The 22315-nt window shown below is 36.9% G+C and overlaps 1 protein-coding gene across 1 annotated transcript; it reads right to left on the reverse strand.

Annotated features, from left to right (window-relative positions):
* Positions 1–382: 382 nt before the first annotated feature.
* On the reverse strand, positions 383–20035 carry LOC109205521 (exocyst complex component SEC5A-like). The gene is made up of 21 exons (XM_019368232.1): positions 19330–20035; positions 15986–16137; positions 15803–15897; positions 14650–14844; positions 14406–14533; positions 14098–14256; positions 13178–13282; positions 11670–11744; positions 10806–10943; positions 10524–10715; positions 7366–7509; positions 6362–6488; positions 6078–6288; positions 3240–3355; positions 2925–3156; positions 2462–2555; positions 1948–2025; positions 1817–1873; positions 1561–1710; positions 1058–1273; positions 383–809 (listed from the first exon to the last, which is right to left on the reverse strand). Exons 1-21 carry the CDS (start codon positions 19765–19767, stop codon positions 588–590), a joined length of 3324 nt encoding a protein of 1107 aa, XP_019223777.1. The 5' UTR covers positions 19768–20035; the 3' UTR covers positions 383–587.
* Positions 20036–22315: the final 2280 nt, after the last annotated feature.

Here is a 22315-nt window from a genome sequence, read left to right on the forward strand (position 1 = left end):
CTGATACAAGTTTAGTAGCATGTGCAATAGGCAGCTCAACTTTCAGGCAAGAGGTACAACTCAGCGAGTCTGGAGGAATTTGGACAAGCAGCCCCGACATCAAATAAGAAAATGCTTTCACTTCTTATTCAAGTCGTTAGACTAGAGCACTGATCCCAGATGTCAGCCAGCTGAAACAGAATTCTAGACGGAAGTTGCAGCGTACGGACTCCCAATGACACCAAACTAAACTTCGAACGACTAGAAGGATACATATACCCAATGGTGTGGTCAAACTAGTCGGAGTTATTAGCTACTCCTAGCAACGCAAGGTGGTCTGTCCACGGTATACCCCTCACCCTCAGCTATATATGGGATCGAAAGTGGAATAAGACCAAATACAAGATATAAAACTCAAGTCAACTTTATATAAAGAAAATTGCATAAAATCTTTTGAAACCGTACTGGCGGAAAACAGCTTCAATTCTACGTACATAATGAATCAGCAAAATTCCTTCTTTTACCAAAAGAATGTAGGAACTGCTAAAATACAACAACTGCACAAGCATTACATAAGAAAAACTGACAGAAAAGAAATGGATACTGATTTATCTACGTCTTGGCCTGGAGAAACTTGGGGATCCAATATGTTGTGAACCCCTAAAATTTCTACTGGGAGAATCCATAGGTCCTTTAAAAGAAGCATATGCTGCCTTTGCTGATTCTGGAACAGAGTCCAGGGGAATTGATTCCACAAAGCATGCTGTATTGATTCTAGTCCTCTCAAGTTCAGATTGAAGTAGCTCAGAACTATACTGCTGGGCAAGAGCCTGAGAATTAAAACACAATTGAAATGCAAGTAAGAAAGGTGGAGGAAACAACTCAATGACACTGTCTAAACTAGACACTTTGGTGAAAGGCAGCACTGTGGCCAGGCAAAGCAGAAAAATTGTCGGGTGGATTCAGTGATAATAAGCAATACTCTGTAAGAAAGTCTATCTTAACTGTACAGATAACTCAGAAGGTAAGCAGAAAAAAAAATCTGAAAAGAAGAGCATAGAGAGCAAGTGTTACTCACAATCAGGTCATCCGGTGATACAGTCATCCCTTGCTGCCGGTCATCCAGAAATACATCATCACTTCCACGTGTCGGCCGGCGGCTGTGAGTTGGAGTCTCAGTAGCCTCAGCAACACACTCTGTTGCTTTCTCTAAGAGGACCCCTTGTAATGTTTTCAGAGACTCCCTTGCTTCATGTGTAAAATAAGGATTCAATATGGTCTCGAAGTAATCAAGCTGCACGTTTAGCCGCACAAACCATCAGAAAAAATCCCAGGAACTATTTATGTCTTTTGGCTCAACACTGAATGCTGCAAACCTAGAGGAACCAAAAGTACTCAAATAGCAAATGCAAAGCATCAATTTGTATTTAAACCATTAGAGCAAAAGTCATCTGACAGCACATAAATGTCCGAGGCGCAAGTTAACTGAACATAGCAACAGTACAGTGTCAATTTTTAGCTTTAGTACGTAGTTATTATTTTCCATTATTTTTTATGAGACTCAGTAGACTGCCAATTCACCTCAAGCATAAGCTGGCAAAAGCCATTCGCGTCTAATGCTTTGAGATCTTTGTCTTGATTTTCATGGAAAAGACTTAGGAAAGTATCAATTAAGCCTTCAACAAGAATACCAAGCGTCCTGTCCAGTAGAGGCTTACAACCAGCGAAGACCTGTGAAGAGAAAAATCAAATTACAAAGACGACCAAGTAATAAGGAAATTTACAAAATTAACTAGTTCAGCAACAGTATGCCCATAAAATAATCAGGGAAGTTTACCTCTGCATGTACACCTACTAGAGTGTGCAGCAATTCCACAGCAGCATCTCGCACACCCTGCAAGGCAGAAAAGGCCATGCTACCGTTCAAAGGTGAAAACACACGAAGTTAATGAGAAGTGTCTTTCTCACCTTAACTGCTGGCGCAGCACCCCATTGCACTCCACCATCCAAGAAATAGTTTATAGCTGCTGCTCTAATCAAATTTGTCTGAAAAAAATATGCCAAAAAATAGTTATTATGGAGCCTTTATTTAAGAAATGTATGACCATATCAAGCACAACACATAAATGTTGCAACTCCCTCTTTTTAGGGGGATATTGTACATCTTCCACACCCATGAGGGACCAAAAGATACATCATCCAACTACCTGTCTCCCAATTATATCGAATTAAATAATTAGGGGATGAGGGTTAATCGCAGCACATTGTATTTTGATTCTGAAAAAGGTACATGAACAAGCAATTTGTATGAAAGCACAATGACTATAACTGTATAATTGAATAAACATTTTGCCACATGCTTGGTGCAAATATTACTCATTCAAGAATCTCCAGAGACGTGCAGTAGTTTCTTGACTCAAGGTTCCATTTCTCTTTTAGATTCTTCCAGGTAAAAAATTGATACAACAGTTTTATGTCATACCTTTGCAAAAGTGTACTGTTCAAGGACCTTCTCTTCAAGCCCAGTAAAAGACATAATCAATTCTTGGATATCACTGTCCTCTTCATCCTTACCCCTAAAGTAGATATCATAATGACATGATGTTAAACATAATATTTGGCAGTTAAACAAAAATCTTGCCGAAGTCAAGGGAGAAAAGGCCTAGGAAATGATCAACACAGTCTTCTCATTTTTTCTTATTCAACATAAGCATAAGAGTTCTATGCAAAATGTGCAAACCAGTAATGCCCGGTGTAACCAACCATTTTATGAATCTCACCTTGAAATTCGTTCTGCATGTTGTTAATATAAGAAATAACATTCCTAAGTCTATCCAGCTTACTTGCTGGGATTTTCCAATATTTCTTATATATTTTGGAGCAAGATATCATCAAAATGCTTATAACTAAATGTGTAAGCTAAAGAGCAGAAAGTAATTTTGTACCTCGACTGCAGCCAAATTTGTTTGTATTTGCAGTACAATTCACGAGCAAGTTCATCTTTACAATATCCAATATTACTTAGAACCATCAGCAGCTGTCGATGTGGATCAACAATACTTCCTGGTAGGGGATCAGATGATTTTTCTTCTGGTTCAAGATATCCATTTTGAAAATACGGACTTTCTTTGTTGGATTTATTCAGGTTAAGCTGACTTCCAATTTGCTCCAGATGACCTATAATTATCAGGGAAAACAATTTGTATCAAGCTCTGAAGTCTTTCAGCTACTGAAATGCTAAGGTATCAACTTCTACATACCAGCAAAATTCAGCAAACAATTCAAGAAGGCAAGTCTAACAGATTCCTGGATTCCTTGAAGCTGCAAGAATATGTCTTCTGACTTCATCGCCTCATTCCGCAAAGACTCAATCATTCTGGAAAGAATAAAAGCTTAGCTAACGAAAAAGTAAGAACCGAACAAAAGTTGGGACACATTTAAAACTCTCATAACAAAGTAACAGACTTGTTCTCTGATGGCCTAGATACACTGTCAAATACGGCTTTACCACAAGAATAGTTCATCTTTGCTTACAAGAATTATACAGCCTTTTGATAGATTTCCTTGTAACTTTTTAACCACTGAGGGAGGAGATGTGCTTAGAGTGAATGGAGATCATCGATTTCCTTGCAAATTTTTAACCACTGAGGGAGGAGATGTGCTTTAAGTCCCTACGTAGCATGAACATGGATAAAAATGCTGCTTAAGAGACACTGAAGAAACGAAAATCTCTATGTTAACTCCATTTAATATTGTTTTTGATGCCTATGCACAATCAATTCTAGAGGTAGACAGCAGAAAAGGCAGAAAGTTCTAAACTTCGTCTTCCAATGCTCAGGCACTAAAAATAAATCACGTGGAAAGAAAATGACATGGATATATATTTGGACTCCTCGTGTTAATTAAAGAAGCATGGGTTCCTTTTTACGCCTTTGGCTCCTTAGTACTATACAGCTGCTACCTCCTTTATTTATCAAAAAAAGGTCAAAGCTGTGACATACATATGTACTGAGAGCAATGTGTTTTTCTAGCAGTGATATGATATTAGGCATGATCCTAGAACCTCTAACGAGGGGTCCACAACCAAAAAGTCGTCCACCAATTCAGACAGAATATCTAAGTAGTATGGTTCTCAGTAAAGTATATTAACATTTTATCCACTCATTGTCAAATCTCAGAGATGGATATGCCTTCTTGCTTCCTTTTTTCATTTTTTTCCCTTTTCGGGATAAAGGTCAAACACGGATATGATTTTCGACCAGGTAAGGATATCCATATCCCACGCAAACCAAAATGACTTACTATCCACAGCTAATAATATTAGGTTCCACCCATTCTAAAAGACACCACATTTCCATGTCCCTCCAACAACAAATAAACAGCATGATTGCAAACCTACTAGAATGTTCTAACTTTTAACCTATGTTAAAGATAAACACTTAATCAGTTGGTAATTCCCAAAACTCTAAAGGAGTCACAAGTTAGATTAAATCATACACGACTCTCTTCAGGAGAGATAAGAGGTGCTGAAGAATCAACCACTTCTTAACTAAGAGCTTATGCATCTTCCTAAGCAGAATGATTTTTGGGGCCTTGGGATACTTTTAGAAATCTCACGAGAATTCATTCACAAGCCTACCCATCTCTATTCGCCTTTTCTATCATTAAGAGCATGCAATCACGCCTCAATTTGATCCTAAAAGGATTAGTGATATCCATCATCTGCAGTTTGCGCCTTCAGATGCTTCCATCTTATCTTTACACATTCTCAGTAGGGGACTCCTTTTCTTGCAATGTCCACTCCATCCTTGCAAAAATTTGAATAACAGCTAGTACGAACAAATACACGATCCTTTTGGTATCTCTTTATTCATCACTTTGTTACTCAGCTTTTAAGTGTTACTCATATTTTCACTAAATCTGTATGTGCTTTCCTCATTCCTCAATATATCTCAGGAATTTCCCTTCGCCTCTTCTATTAAGCAAAGGTTCCACTTAAGTTAAAAGGTAATAGAGACTTCGATTTCCATCACATTTGAGAAGACCTAGAACAATCAAGTCCTTGGTACATTATTTAACAAACAATGTAATAATGAAATATGTTTTTGTTATTGTTTTGCAAAAAATACTTGAGGAATCTTTTGGTCTCTCTCACTCATTTAATGAGTTTTTAGCACTAAACTCCAAGACTTGATAATAGCTGGAAAGGTAAGATTTGAGGGAATTGTCCCTTCTCGCCATTTGCCAGTGAATGGCGTACATGGACACACTCTAGAACCAGTAAATTCTAAAACCGCCTTAAATTTAGTACATAAGGAGTGGGAGGAGAATCAGTGGAACCTCTATATGGTCTATCACATCTCTATCTGTTCTAGAGGTCCCAGAGAAAGAAGAATTAGTCATCTTCAGGTTCTAATCTTTGTGACAGCTATTCTCATTAGCAAAACTTTCTTTCTAGTGAAAAAACACGTCTTATCAATAATTATAACTGCAGCATAATCTTTCTTACGTAAGTAAGAGGTACCTTTTGGTTAAATTTTTACCTAATTTATAAAATAAAATTTTCACCCATATACAAGTGGTATATAAATGTAGTGAATCTACTCAAAAAATTTAGTTTAGAAGTTCAGATTACGCATGCAAAGCCACAAAGGACCCTTGATTTAGCGAGTTCTTAAGGGCTTATAGCTTCCAAAGACAACGAAAAGTTAACAATTCCTTCGTCAAGTTTCCTCATTCAAGGGAACCAAGTGATGTTTAATAAAGCTGGTCTAAGGCTCACATAGGTGCAAATTACCACTTATTCACTCTTGCTCAAGTCATGTACTCATTCTAAAGTCTTGCAACCCTAGATTTGAAGCACTTCCCAGTGTCGAAGCTTTTTTCCTTCTTTTTTTTTTTTTTTGACAAGTAATGTCAAAGCAACTTTAAAAAAAAAATAAAGAAGTAACAGTAAATGTCAAAATAGCAAACATGTTACATAATGAGAGAATCTAGCTACCCAGACCGTTCAACTTACTGCCATATGTAGGGGTAACTGGATACTAATGTCTTTATGTATAAACATGTACAGCATGTAACAAACCTCTACAACTTACGAATTGATCTGATCCATTGCAGATGTGATAATTGAACGGAAAGCCAAAGGCAAGGAAGAAATGGTATATGGAGATCTATTCCTTTCTAAAATAGATACTGGGAACCAGGATTCATCTTTTGATATCTCTTCAACTGTAGTCCGCATCCATGAACAGAGCCTCAATATGTAAACTTTTGAGACCTCACACTGAAGTGTTCGCAGTGCTGCAACTGTTACGAAGGAATAAAGTCAATCAGATACCTCTCATGCACAATAGTCTAAGCAACTCTAAAATTTACGTACTAGCAACTGAAGGCGCTGATTCTTTTGCTTCAAAAGCTTGACATGCTTTGGATATCTCCTTTATGGCATCACTCATGTATGAGCAAAGAATATTTGATTCTTCAAGATCCCCAAATGCATTCTGGACCTGTGGGAGTAATTTCAGTACTCAGATGCATTAAAAAGAAGCAAAACGAACATATGAAATCATAAGATGTTACACCTCTTCCACCCCGGGACATACAAATCAATTGCAAAGCCTAGTTGCAAATTTGTTTTCTGGAATGCCAAAACGAGGTTGATAACAGAAAGACTAACTACAGCTTGCTCCTAGTGTAAAAGAATGTGAAAACTTAAAAGGGTACAAAGCCAACAAACTGAAGTAAGGAACTTAAGCAGTTTGGGTGTAGTCATGCTTAGATTTGTCACAGTAATCATACTGTCTGAAAGAAGGAAACGCAATGGAGTACTTCAAATCCAAATTCTGTGAGCCACAACCGTCCAATGAATCTAACTTCCTCCTCCGATATAGACTTTCATAGATAAACCAAAACCAACTGCGTCGTCAAAAAATGCTGGAAAGGTTATGCTAACACAGACAAACATGGGTGAAAAGTTTACATACAGAGGTTTTCATGGGGATACATTTTCATTATAAACACCTTCGAAAGGCTGCTCGTTAGATAATTCGGAGTAATTACATAATAGTGAGTTCAACAAAACCCCTTCCCAGAAAAGAATTACATAATAGTGACCTCAATACAATAAAACCCCTTCCCAGCAAAATAAATAGAACAAAGAGAAGTAATGTGCAGCAGGCCTCGATCCTCATTGATTGAAAAGCAAAAAGTTTGGAAGTGATAGTCAGATTTTTTTCTTTTTGGCGCGACAAATTTGGAAGTGGGAATATTCCAATAACTATTCCTATTACAACCATAAATGGAAGACAACAAAGTCCACAAACTACTCAAAGATTACATATATATCTATACTTTACTCTCCTACCATCAAGATTGGACAATTACCTTGGATTCATAAGCTGATATAGTACTGCGAACCATCCCAGCAACTTCATCAAGTGAATGATTTGAGTACTTCCCATCTCCCGCTTTTTCTTCACTTTTGTTCGCAGAGGCATTCACATTTGAATCAGAGGATACTTGAGAAGACTACAGAACCAGAAGAAAGGTCCATTGAGATCAAAGAAACTAGCAGATGGAAATAAATAACAAATGTTGAGAGATGAGACTGCATATCTTATAGGGAAAATACACAAGTTACCCCTCAAACTTGTCCCCAGAACTCAGTTACACACCTAAACTTTACGGACGTTCTATTACCCCCTTATTTTTATCCGATGTGAAATTAATATCACCCTAAGAGGTGATGTGGCAAAGGAAGTGTTTTCACCTCACTAGAAGCGATTAAAAACTGAACAAATGTGATTTTTCATTAGACGCTGCAATTAACTACAATTGATTAGTTTGTATTAAGTGAAATACAAAACCCTTTATCGTTCCTACTTTTGTTTTCTTATTCATTTCTCTTTTCTTTATTTTCCCTCTCTTTTCCCTCATCATCTTTCTGTTTCCTCCATTTCCGATAGAGTTCAGCTGCTCGCCTTCTATTCACTCATCATTTTCACCACTTTCAAGCCTCTCGTTCCAGTTATAGAAAATAAAATTATTATTTTTCTTCCCCGAAAGACTCCCAAACAACCAGCAAAATCACCCCAACAACACTTCACCCCCAATTAAAAGCACCCTTCAATCTCTCATCTTCACCGGAGCCAAAATTCATTTCCTTGAGAATTGATGACAACCCACAAATTTGCCAATGAAACTGCACGTAGAACTATCCAACAGGAACAAAGGGGTAAGCGGGTTCTTTGAGCGGAGAAGGGCGGTTTACTGGTGGTAGTAGATTTGTACTTTGAAATCAAAAAACAAAGCTAAAAGGTAACAATGGTGAATCTTTCATGAGGTATTATTGAACCAAAATTTGGGATAACAGTGGCTATGGCGTCAGAGGGGTGACGGAAGTGATATTGGGAGGAAAAAAAAGAATGAATATAATTAGTGGTTAGTGAATTTTGTGGATAAGTGTGAATAATAAAAAGAAAAAGAGCAAATGAGAACAGGAAGAAAGAGTGAAATAATAAAAGAAAATTAAAGTACCTTGACCAGACCAAGGATCACAATAAGAATTATCAATGATATATGGCGAAGTAATGACAATTTTATTAGCATCTATATCTGCTAACGTCATTATATTAAAGTACTATAATTTATTACTTTCAACCATAGTGTGAGTTGAAAACATAGAAGAAACATAAAGACTACATAACAGTAAGAGATCACGACTTCAAGCATAAGTCCCCTCCCACTTGTGATAAACATATCTAGCACAACTATTTCAAACCCCAAAGAGGAAAGAGCTCAGAAGACAATGTTTCAACTTGTTTCAGTATCAAGTTTAAGTTATTGTACCCAGGTACTTGTCATTAGTCAAGCAGAGATAAGAGTTACTTTTGACACCACGATGTAGAACAGCATGTAAGCATCGTTAACACTATGTAGCTGCTTCGCCTTGAATGTGTCGTCCCAAGAATAATGACACAAACACTAATAGGGGAGCCATATTTTTTAGAATCACTATGCAAAAATGCAAAATCCCAGCAATAAGATAGTGCTGGACAGTAACAAACGTCATCTTTACGGAGCCAAAGAGTTTTTCTTTGACAAAACTCTTTTCAAAAAGCTTTTAAATATTCAGGTGGTTGTGTAAAGCAGAAGAGTTGGTGGAAGATCATCCCAGCATGCATCTGGTGGACACTATGGAAAGAAAGGAATGCAAGATGCTTTGAAGATAGAAGTAGCCCAGTACAGAAGATTAAGATGAATTGTATTTTGTTATTTCACTTTTGGTGTAAAGAAAAATATGTAGATGAAGCAGAATCTATCATAGATGTCATAGGATCCCTGTGAGATGTGCAGGTGATATTTTTGCACTTTGTAATCTGTAAATATGAATTCCAGCACTTCCTTTGTGCTGATGTTTTAATATACCCGTTACCCATTTCAAAAAGCTTTTAAATATTTTAACAATAAAAATGTTACTTATAGTACTTTTTATTTAGTTTTTAAATAGATAAATTTTACATTAAATATTTAAGAAATCAATGTCCAAATCCACACTGAATTAGATAAAGTTCAGCCCCGTACTGCGAACACCAATTCTTTTAGGGACGAGGGAGAATCATTAGTTTTAAATAGCACCAAAAGAAATCAGATATTTCCTCTTTGTGTTTATCAAGCTCTTTGGTTTTTGACACGTTTTAACTTTATAACAGGATCTTGATTACAAACCAAGGGCAGATAACAGATGTAACTTTGTTTAGATATCTATTAATATCGACCAGTGACAGAAGATTTACATTATCAGACCATTTCTTTTTTTTGAAATTAAGTAGATACATTATCAGACCATTTCTTAACTGCATGTTTTCAATCTTCATGGATTTTCCTCTCGTCCTAGATAATAAGAGCTCAATCAGAAACTAGTGAAATCAGTAGGTCAGATTAACAACAAACCAAAGAAAGAAAATTGACAATTACTTTTCTTTTTATAACCGTGGTGTCCGGAGCAACTTGCGGGCACCTAGACTAATTCCACAGGAACCTCCCACTAGCACAGGTACCTGGTAATCCTATCCACCAAGGCTTGGACAAATGGGAGGAAATCACCAAGTATTTTTGCCTCCGCTGGATTTGAACGTGAGACCTCATGGTTCTCAACCCACTTCATCGACCACTAAGCCATACCCTTGGGTGCAGAAAATGAGAATTACTTCTAAACCTAATACACAAATTGTATTCAGAAACTGTGTTCTTACAAGACTCAAAGATTATGCAAATCAACTAAGCAAACTGAGGTTAACCAAACTTATCAATGATTGTCATCCATTTTTTGAATTGTTTAAAAAATAAATAGAAACCCCCAAAAATGACAAGTGCAAGATGCAAATTTAACTGCTTTTGTTTTGACACTGAAATAACTCAAAAACACCACAAAAGCTCTGGCCCTCATTGACTTTGTAAATTATCAGAAAATGCCTTGTTTATATCCTTCGGATTTTGCACCGACCCAGTTACAAAGTATACTTGGAAGAAAAATTCATTACCTTTGCAAATTTCCCGCTGAAAACTGCAATAGCTACTCTCCAAAAGGCAGGCACATGATGGATAATTACAGCAGTTAACCTCCTTATATAACTTCCTCTGAGAGCATCAACCTTTTCACCACTAAATTCCACTTGTTGTGAATCACCCGGCAAATATGTATTTTCATGAGAATCAGAGTAATCAACATCTGACTGATGATCATTTGGGATAGAAAATTAGTACATTAATTTTTAAATCCAGTTAATTATCAAATGTTTCTGATAACAAGCAGTTGGGCTTACAGAATGGTTCAAATCTTGCTGAATTTGCCTCCATTTTGCATCAGATAAAGCTCTTTCACGCATCTCATTCCGAAAATTTTCCGTCCTTGCTTCATGATCCAAAGTGCATTTCTCAAGCAAACCTCGGATTCTGTGGTTCTGTCAGATTGACAACAAAGAGAACATTGCAGAATTTAGTCCCAACCCAAAATATGGAAATATTTACCATATCATACGCCTCAGATAAAGAAAACGAAATGCCAACTATGATCTATGCAGAAGAGAGAGGGTTTCACAATTTTCTGTTTTTAATGAAATGTGAGCTTGCTCATATGGCCGGTCCCAAGCACAGATAAAGGAGGAGAGTTTTGGTAGGCTGGCAGCCAGCATAAAACTTGTCAATTCATGATGAATCCTCATAATACATTTTTATTTGGTATGATGATGATATGAGTTGAGCTTAAATGATAATGTGAGGATTCATATAGCTGACCCCAACTTTTACCATGTCAAGAAAATGGACCTTGAGCCTGCTCAATCCAAAACCTTACTTATGAGGTGAAAATTGTCCAAAACCACCCAAGAAGACAACTTCTCATACCCTCAATCGACGTGGGAACTTAATAGGTTCAATCAATGGGTTCAATCGAAAGGTTAAGAGACATCAAACAACCATGAGTTCAACCGGTAACAAAACTCATAGTAGAGTTAGCAGTTGCTATAAAACAACTCATGATGTAACATTATATCTTGTCAATTGGTCGATCTTTTGTTTCAACTGTTAGTCTCACAAGGCTTTATGTTCAATAAAATTGTCTTTCTAGTAAAAGAAAAAGAAACTAGGAACAAAAATAGAAACTGATGATTGGACCTTGGAGTCCTCACCTGTATATTCAAATAGTGCCACACAGGATCTGATTCGGGTTCCAACTCCAACAAGAGCCTCACATTATTTTCAAGCTGCATGAAGCAATTAAAGTCGAATACGAGTAACAAGTATTTATAGGAAAATATTTAAAATTTTCCTTAAACATAGAAAGTGACAATTTAAAGTATCTGCATTTAGATGGTTGCACACAAATATAAGGTCCATAATTCAAGTGCAATCAGGGTAACCAATTATCAGAACTGTTTGGTTTACCCTCAGTAATCCGGCAATTGAGACCTGGCATGCCTTGATATAAGCAATTTCACCCTTCTTTAGCATAAAATCACATTTCTCCTTCATATATGTAGTAAGATATCCAAACATTTGTCTGGAAGTTCTTTATCACACAGCAAAAGGCAGTTACATTGAGATTGCAGTCCGATATCAATTTATCAGGCTGATTGTCTACTCATATAAGACATTTGATAGATGATATAGGCACACTTCAATATGAATTAATCAGTTACCTCTATGTGTATTCAGTTCTATCTTATACACAGGAAACAAGAAAATAAATTCAGATAGCAGGTGCGAGGTGATCAACAAGTCTGCACCCTACCATACATCACGAAAAGGAGGTCCAAAGAAAACTATTAATATGGCTCACTGCTTCAAGTAAAAGTACGGTGATGATATACAAAGGAACTTTACATGTTGATGCTTAAACCTTGCTAAGCTTTGAGCAACCTAACGTTGATCATGACCTCCCAAATTCCAAGAAGTGCTTTAGAATTTAGACGCAAAAAGGAGTGTTAGGAGAAGCTATTTGCAGCCAGGAAAGCTCACTCAGTAAATTAACCAGCTAATATACAATTATAAGATACCAATAATTTTATAAAAGAAGAACACCAACTAAGTCCCTAGACAGCAGTAACAGTACAAAAGGATACCCTAAATCATTATGAACTTTAAAGGACACTATAAAAGAACATGTTTGAGGCATTTCGATCCTATCACAATTCAGCATTAACAAGAAAAAACAAGTATTAGCTAGACAAGACAAGCAGAAGAGTGATATGCATCCTTGGGTATTAGAGTCAAATGTCGTATACCTCTCATATATGGGGTTATCCCTTTTCTTAATATGTAATCACTATTTATCCCAAAAATAGGTAGCTCAAATGGATATGACATAAGTAGTCAAATAGAATGGCCTCAACAGGTGACAAAACAGAATTGGATGTCTGATAAAGGGAAAAGGAAGCAAAGGAAGTTGAAAGGCCCTAGGACTATCCCTAATCCACAAATTGAAAGCTCGAGATATATTTTCACATTTTTAAGTTTAGCAAGAGAAGAGTTCTGAGATCTTTAGTCTTTCAAGTTTCAACAATCCAAGTGTATATTAAAGAACACCTCCTTGTGGACTTTAAGAGAACCAAACTATCTACAGTAATGTCCTAATCATGCACTGGTCATAACTTTTTGACTTTTTAATGTTGAACTCAAGATGGTAACCATAACTTACATTTGTTAGGTCAATTTGAGGATCTTCCAGAGACTTATAAAGCTTGCTTTTAAATTCTAGCATAACTCTTTCAACCTCCTCAAGCACACGCTTCAAAATTCCAACCTGACGAAAAGATATTCAATCAAGAGTGAGTAACACAGATAGGGCAAAAACTATGAATAACTATGCAAATTATTAAGAAAGACAGAGATGCAAACAGTAAATCGATTTAGGTCAGAAACTAATCAGAAAAGGTTAAGCATCAGACTATTATTGAACCCGACATGTTAAGGAGCATATAACAATATCAAATGGAACATGACTACAACTAAATCAAAACTAAGCCATGAAAGCATGGAACTCTGTCAAGTTTTAATCAGCTTAACTAATCAGAACACAGTGAGAAGCAGAGGATGCCTAAAGCACCTAAAATATTTCTTAAATTATTAAATACAAGGCCTCATCAAATAAGGCATCAAGGAGGTGCTTGCACCAGTACATTAAACAAATTGTTAGCAAAAAAGCAAAGTCGTCAATTGTATACACGCAGTTAGAAACAGAGGATGTCTAAAGCACCTAAAATACTTCTCAAATAATTAAATTCAAGGTCTCATCAAATAAGGCATCAAGGAGGTGCTCGCACCTGTACATTAAGAAAATCATTAAAAAAAATTGTCAATTGCATACATAGGAGAAGCTTCTGCAAAGAAGTCCTAAACTACAATATATTGTAGGATCCAAGCATAATCAATTACTGGTAGCACCAATTATAACGACTATAAAACAGATTAATAAGGCCAGGAAATATAAAGGCTAACCACAGAAAGGTACACGTAAAAACAAAGATATTAAAACTCTATACGCCATTCTCACTTGGAGGATAATGCACACAACGCAAGCATATGTTAAATTCAAAGCATTAACTAGGTCATCCATACATGAGAAGGCAGAACGATTGACTTTGCTTTCCTGTACTCCCTGACTGCCAGGTCATATTCACCAGTACTAATGCTCTCACGAATCGTGCTGGGCAAGTTAAATAGTGTTCGGAACCTCTGCAGCATTCCTTGAACAGATCTTATCTTCTCAGCTTGAGCCTACACAATAATGTTTACACTCACAAAAGTTTTTACAAAAACAAAACCATAAAGTACCATCCATATTCAAGAGAAGTAAAGAACCAGACTTACATACTCAAATTTTATAACATGTATTAATAAAATATAATGAATTGCGAGCTACTTACTTGTCTTTCAAATAGTGGCCCAAAAGCACGATTAGCAATTGAACTAACTCCTTCGATACAATTAAATAAGTGAGAGGTTCCAGAACCTTCAGGGTCTTCCTCAATCCGTCTTAACTTTAATTCAATATCTACAAAAAGGAAAACATTGCCGCCAAACTAAGCATTTTCTATCATAAATGAAGGTAAGACTATCATAAATGAAGGTAAGACCAAAGTAGCACGTGCTACAGGACGTAAAGCTCACCATCAATTGTCGTTTTGCAGGAAACAAAGCAGTCAAAATTTTCTTTAACCAACTGTTTCTTCTGCAGTGTACGTCCTTTAAGATCAGTCTTTACAGCAAGAGCACCTGATTCTAACTCTGAAGCGCTAGTGTCTTGGTGGATCCGAGACAGAAACAACTTCGGGTCAAATTTCTCAGAAAAGTAATTCAACCTCTCTGCAAGATTATGCAAGAACTTGTAAGAAAACTAGTGTAGATAATAAAAATAGTAAAGAAATAGGTTCATTTGAGGAGAGTATAAAGGTTCTCCTTCAAATGACTTCTTTTGAAACAAGTAGAAATGACCTCATTTTATTAGTTGAATGACACAATTAAGAAAGTTGTTATAGAATTTGGTAAATATGAAAATGAAAAAATTGACCTCCATTACCCACTATTATCATTTATCTACTAGGATTAATGCTTTGAAAAATCCACGCATCAGTAAAAGCAATCCTTTGCTGCTGTCAGCATTTACTCGTTAAGCTTGTCTTTAAGTGGTCCGATACCTCCTTATAGGACATACTATATTGCAGTGCTACAACATTGAAGATAACCTTATAATCGCAATCCAAGCTTCAGATGTTTTCTCACACCACAATATGGTATTTTCTAGTAGAAAAGAACAAATCAATTTTATTTTTTTATTTTTTATTTTTGTACTAAAGAGTAAACAAGCACAAATCATTTCCCTAAGGCTCAACCATATAGGCAATAAGACTGTCAAAAAGCTACTTGAGGTCCTGATTTACCTTATGCCACAAGAATAAACAGAAATGAAGATAAGTGAATTATGACAGACCTAAAGGTAATCACAACACAAGTTTGTAATACATCACAAATAAGATCCCCATAATTGAAACCACAAGCACCTGACAGCCGCAGGAACATAGGCTTGATATCATCCAACCAAATAATACGAAATCATTCAACCCAGTAAATCTTGTTATGAAGATCAATCATATTTATCACTGCATCTACACATACACTTGATAACAATGACTTTGAAGGGGCTCAAGCATAATTCTTTTCCCATTTTCCCAGGCAGTGCTGACCAAATGTGGTCCGAGGAAAATAATGAATCAAAAACAGGCAGCATTATAGAATCAAAAAAATTGGTGACAGAATTAAATACCACGAACTTTGGGGTCTAAATGATCTCTGTCGCCTATGGATGGGGAACTTTGTAAGGTCTCACTGATTAACCGTAATGTTCTGTTGTCAACTATCCTGTCATTAGGAAAACAGCATTCCGGTAAGCACAAGTATCAGGAGAAAGCACTTTCCCAAGCCAGATTTTAAGCAAGAAGAGAAGTACCCCAACTTCAGAGGATCGATGCATTCCATGCCACGAGGAAAAGACTGCAAATTATTAAGAGCTTTTTGTGGTACAGCTGTCTTCTCTGGCTCAGGCTTTTGAGTGGTTGGAACCACTCTTGCCTCCCTCATCTCACGAACTCTGCGTCTTAGCTGCAAAGATTTTCAATAAGTAAATTTCAGAACTTATTCATCACGTTTAAATATCAATTGCCACACAGAAAGGGAACAACCACTCACGGCCTCTGATTTATTTACAAAAGATAAAGAAGACTGTTTAACCAATAACACATACATATTGCTCCTCCTGATTATTTTTTGTAAGGTAAATAATTTACATATAGCTCCATATTGGTATAACAAGACCTTAGGCCATCTCCAACCTTGCCCCCATTTTTTGTCCCCAAAATGGGGATTTCCCCATTTTGGGGACAACTTACTCTAACCATTCCCCCATTTTTTTCCCCAAACTTTTTTATATTCTTCTATCTCTTCTATTATATTATTATCTTTCATTTCAATTTCATTTTTTAATTTCTATTAAACAAATTCCATCTTTTATTTTTATTAATTCGTAATTTCCATAATTAAAACAATTCCATAAAATTTTAAATAATATAATTTGTAAGCAATTATTATAGATTAACTAATAATTCAAATAAAAGTGAAATCATTGCGATACAAGATTAATTAAATACATATTACATAACGATAATATATTTTCAATTTCACTTTTCAATTTTAGCAACATATAATATTTTATATTCGCACCTTTCAATTTTAACAACATCTAATATTTTATATTTGCATTATTCATTTTTTGAGATAATTATATATTTTTTGTACAATTAACTTATAATAAATTAACTTATAATTTTACATAAAAATAATAAATGCATGAAAATTAATTTATCAAAATTATACACCAAAGTTAAGATATAATATTAATATTATAAAGACATTACATAAACATAATTAGGTATATATAAAGAGATAAATTAAAATATTAAACAATAAAATAATAATAAAAAATTGATGAATAGTAATGGGGGAGATGAATAGTGTACCCCATATTTGAGGGAACACTATTCATCCCCCATTTTGGGGACAAAAATGAGGGAGGGTTGGAGCAAAATTCCCCCAAAAATTTCCCCCATCATGGGGGATGGGGGCAAGGTTGGAGATGCCCTAAAGACTAATTCCCTCAAAATGAACAATCCAAGTAATGTGAATTCGAAAAATTATTCAAAAAATGCAAACAGGCTTATAGTAAAGAACGTTACTAGAATAGTAAGCAACTATAATACAAACAGATATGTGCAAAGAGGTTATCCATTGAAGCAAATTTTTTAATAGTATACTTTCAACAGAGTGTTTTTTTATCAGTATTTAAAGTAGAGTTTATGTTAGGCTGCCACCAAGGCACTAAACACTGCACCTGTTTGCCTATGGGCTCTACTTTTTCCTAAAGAGAAGAAACAAACATGAACAATTACTAGCAGTTGATATGTTCATTGTTAACGAAGTGTAATGAACAAATTAAGTACTGACTAAGAACATGAATTAGATAATTTAACATTAGAAACATAGTCACTAAACCTATACCAGAAATAGGGGTGTGCATTCGATTTATCGATTCGATTTTGACCCTTATCGATAATTACTTATCGATTATCGATTTGTACATATGCTTATCGTTATCGTTTCAATAAGGTTTCGATTTTTTCGATTTTGATTTATCGATTTTGGGGGCTTATCGATTCGGTTATCGATTACACCAATAAGAAAATTTGCGGGATTCCACGGAAAGTATATCGCTATAAACGCGCCTAACTAATATGGACAAAAAGAAGCTAAAATAAGGCGAACACCATTTATAATATAAAAATTGTGTCAACAAGCACATGCAACAAAACTAAAGTAAGGGATCAAATGTATGCCACCAACACTCCAACGGTATAAAAAAACAAAACAAAACAAAACACATCATCACGGCTAATTCTGTTTTCCATTAATTTGAACTTCATTCCCTTGATCTTTAAATATGATCATTCCTTAAATGTGGTAGAGGAAATAATAGGGTAAGGGACTTAGGGTAAAGGAAAGGGTATAGATTAGGGAAAATAATATTGTATAGCCGCTTTCAAAATAGTAGCGGAATATATATACATTCTGTATGTTATATTAATCTACACAAATAGGTAATTACTCATTTAACAAGTGTGTACAGTCTAGGGGTGTGCATTCGATTTTGACCCTTATCGATGATTACTTATCGATTATCGATTTGTACATATGCTTATCGTTATTGTTTCAATAAGGTTTCGATTTTTTCGATTTCTATTTCGATAACAAATAATCGATTCGATTTACCGATAAACCGATTCGAATGCACACCCCTAACCAGAAACTTAAAGCCTCATCGTTGCATCTCTATTAGAAATTTCAAATGGTTTCATGATTTTATTCATATATCTCACTTGAGTTTAGTATTTTCAATTCATTTGCCCTTGTTTGTGTATATACTTTCAAGTCATATTTTCTTCCATTACATATTGTTTCACTTTTTCCTTCATTTTTGCCTGACTGTCCCATGCTCCTATAAAGCTTGGCAAAATCCTAACCTTTTCCCCTTTGAGAATTTTCTATGAAGACTTTTCCCCTTTGAGAATTACTAACTAAAGTGATTCTCTAGAACTGCTCATAGACCTTATACATCCGAAACATATCACTAACGAAGAGGAGTCCTTAAGGCATGAGTCGGAGCATATACTACTAGTATAGCTTAAGAAACATATATCATTTAAGTAGTACAAACCAGTGGTGGAGGTAAGTGTGTTGAAGGGGGTTCAATTGAATCCCCTTCATCAGAAAATTATCTGTACAAATAAGGTTTAAATAATTATTCTGGTTAATAAATTATTGAATCCCTTTGAAAATTAAGTGTGTGAATATCACCGTGCAAGTTTGCATTTTTTTTGAATGCCGCCACTGGTACATACAACTAGACTGCAACAACAACAACAAGCCCGGTGAAATCCCACAAGTGGGGTGTGGGGTAAAGTGTACCAGACCTTACCCCTACCTTATGACGGTAGAGAGGTTGTTTCCAAAAGATACTCGGCTCAAGAGAAGTAAAATGAAGCAATAAAGAGACAGTAGCAACAACAAGGTAGTTAGACATGGGCGCAAATGTATAACAACTAGACTGCCTCAGCTTATATAAACTTGTTGAACATGCGTATTATCAAACATCAGTACAATGAGTCCACAGTGCATATACAGAAGCAGATAGAACTACTAGTGTTGCTCAATAAGCATAAGAAAAGGAATACATAGATATACCTCAGATTCATCAACACGCTTCCAGCAATCAGGCTCACCGCCATCCCACAATCCATCATCCTCATGTGCAGCTCTCCCTCCACCACTTGCTTCCCGATTCCTCGACCCGAACCCGCGATCCTTGGACGAATCCTCATCGCCCGATGATATACTCAGCATCTCGATTTCCGAATCATCGTCATCCTCGACAGACTTCCGCTGCTGATTACTGTTCTTGTTACTGCTCTTCGGCATCGCGGCAGCGCTAGTGTTCTTTCTCCCCGCCGTATTACTACCGGTAGCGCCGGTTCTCGAGTTGGGCTGCGATGCCGGCTGAACGAAGTTGCGAACCGGTTTAGAAGGTTGATGAACCGGTTTCTGGTAATTGATGTTGCGTTGAGCTTGTTCCTGCAATGCGATCTGTAAGAGCTCGTCTTCGTCCTCACTGTCGCTTGACATTTTTTTAAAATATATTTATAGAGTTTTTGAAGATTATTAAACTATTCACTGATAGAAAATTAAATGAAAAATTGTGTAGATGAGACTTGTTGATATTTTTGGGATCTGTGGGTCGTGTGAATTATGATGATTAGTTTATTTTTTGGGTTGGTGTAAATGTCAAATGTACAGGGGAAGTGGGGAAGAAGGAAGGGTATAGGAGAGAATTTTACAACTTCCTTTATGTGACAGCCGCGTTGTATTTTCGGAGAAGTGTAAAATTCGGCCATTCATTCCGTCCTACTGTCGTAGTAATACTTTTCTTTTGTCCTTTTTTTCAAGGATATGGGAGAATTATTGATATCTTCTTAATACTACGCTTGAGCATAAAGTAAAATCGCAAGTTTGCAACTGTATGAGTCAAAAATGTGACCATCACATGGTTATCATTAAAGGAGAAGGTGAGAGGTCGATCCCGCCATGGTCGTGCCCACGAGCCGTAATGGCGACGAGTACCACGGTCCCTGCTGGGGTCAAGCCGTTAGAGAGCTTACATCACAGGACAAGTCTAATGCTTAAACAAGTAATGAAGGACTCAGTTATGAGAAAGCACGTCGTTCAAAGACCATTGGATAAAAGGGCAAATTGTTAATATATATATAGATAGGCAGGACACAGTTACAAGGAAAGATCTGGCTATTACATTTAGAGCCATCGTTACGGAACCAACAAGGGGGAATCTCTTAGCTATCAATAGCTTTCTCTCTTCTCCTTCTATGCTCATTTCGATTAGGATGTAACCTACTATAGATGTAAGCTTATCATTTCCACTCGATATATGATAATCATCTCGAGAAATATTAAATCAGTTTGTTCTTCTCCAATTTTTGTATTATATATGTTTTGATCTAAAGATAATTATGTTTGGCTAAGATTTACCCTCTCTCTCTATTAATTGGCTTAACTAAAGGGTTAAACGATTTTTTGGTTAAACAATTTGGCGCCGTCTGTGGGGATTTCTTAGCCAAATTTTTTAGTTTCTTTTAGATCTAGAACCAGCGAAATATCGCTACCAGGCTGTTATGGCCTCACCATCTCACCACGAACACCAACTCGAAAGAGCGGTAGGTAAGCCTTCGAGATGACCGTACCAATCTAGGTCAGGTTGCTACATAAAATAGAAGTTATAACCAATATCTACTAAAAAAAAAAAAAACATGTCTCACCTGTAATGATGGGTTTGGCACGACATATGCACGTTTGAAATAAAATCCCGGCTGTCTGGCAAGAGCACATCCCCGTTTGATGTACCTACCTTATACACTAACCTGCCATAGATCCTGATGTGGGGTCTTCTGAAAGAGCGGGCACATCCTGCCCTATTTTCACATCCCCCCACGCACCGGATGATCCATGAACGAAGTATAACATATTTCCCTCGTTTGTGCAAATCGGACGAGATCGGACTGGGACTCGGTTTTAACACTTCAGCGAGTGAGGTGGGCCCAACCCCGTGAGAAGCCATGACGCAGTTAACGATGAAGCCGAGCACGACCGCCAAATTCAAAACCACCATTCGAGCACTAGGCGGAGCGAGTAACCCTACAATGGCGCTCCTTCTTTCACCAGCTTGTTATGTCGAGGTAACAAATGATTTCATTTTGGTTTATCTTCACTCTTTTGTTAGTTCAAAACAGGAACGCGAGCACTCGCATGGGTATGCGAGCGAAGGACCGACACCTCCAAAACACCCCCAGAAATGGTTCTGTAGCGTACCGCCCCACAAGTAATGACCGAGCAAAAACCTCCAAGCCGCAGCACATCACAAATAACATAAGTGGCTCGGTACAGAGCAACTATAAAAAAAAAAAAATCTCCAATGAAAGTAGAATTGAGCTGACTGGGACTTACCCAGGAAACGCACAGTATTCTCCAATGAAAGCTGAATTGAGCGGACTGGGACTCACCTAGAAAATGCACAGTATTCTCCAATGAAAGCAGAATTGAGCGGACCGGGACTCACCCAGGAAACGCACAGTATTCTCCAATGAAAGCAGAATTGAGCGGACTTGGACTCACCCAAGAAACGCATAGTATTCTCCAATGAAAGCAAAATTGAGCACTGGGACTCACCCAGGGAAAGCACAGTACCCTCCATATGAAAGTGAAATTAAGCAAACCTCGACGCACGCATATAAAACACAACGACGAAGTAGTGTGGCCCAACGGGAATACAACGGGTGGACGAAGTAGTGTGGCCCAACGGGAATACAACGGGTTATCATTTCGACCTTGCTCGAAATAACACCCCCCACGGCCAACGGCCATCGCCAAAAGAAGGGTTCGACCTAGCTCGAACTTACAACGGGTTATCATTTCGACCTAGCTTGAAATAACACCCCTACGGCCAACGGCCATCGCCAAAAGAAGGGTTCGACCTAGCTCGAACTTACAACGGGTTATCATTTCGACCTTGCTCGAAATAACACCCCCACGGCCAACGGCCATTGCCAAAAGAAGGGTTCGACCTAGCTCGAACTTACAACGGGTTATCATTTCGACCTTGCTC

The sequence above is a fragment of the Nicotiana attenuata genome, unplaced genomic scaffold, assembly GCF_001879085.1.
Source record: "Nicotiana attenuata strain UT unplaced genomic scaffold, NIATTr2, whole genome shotgun sequence".
NCBI classification, from domain to species: domain Eukaryota; kingdom Viridiplantae; phylum Streptophyta; class Magnoliopsida; order Solanales; family Solanaceae; genus Nicotiana; species Nicotiana attenuata.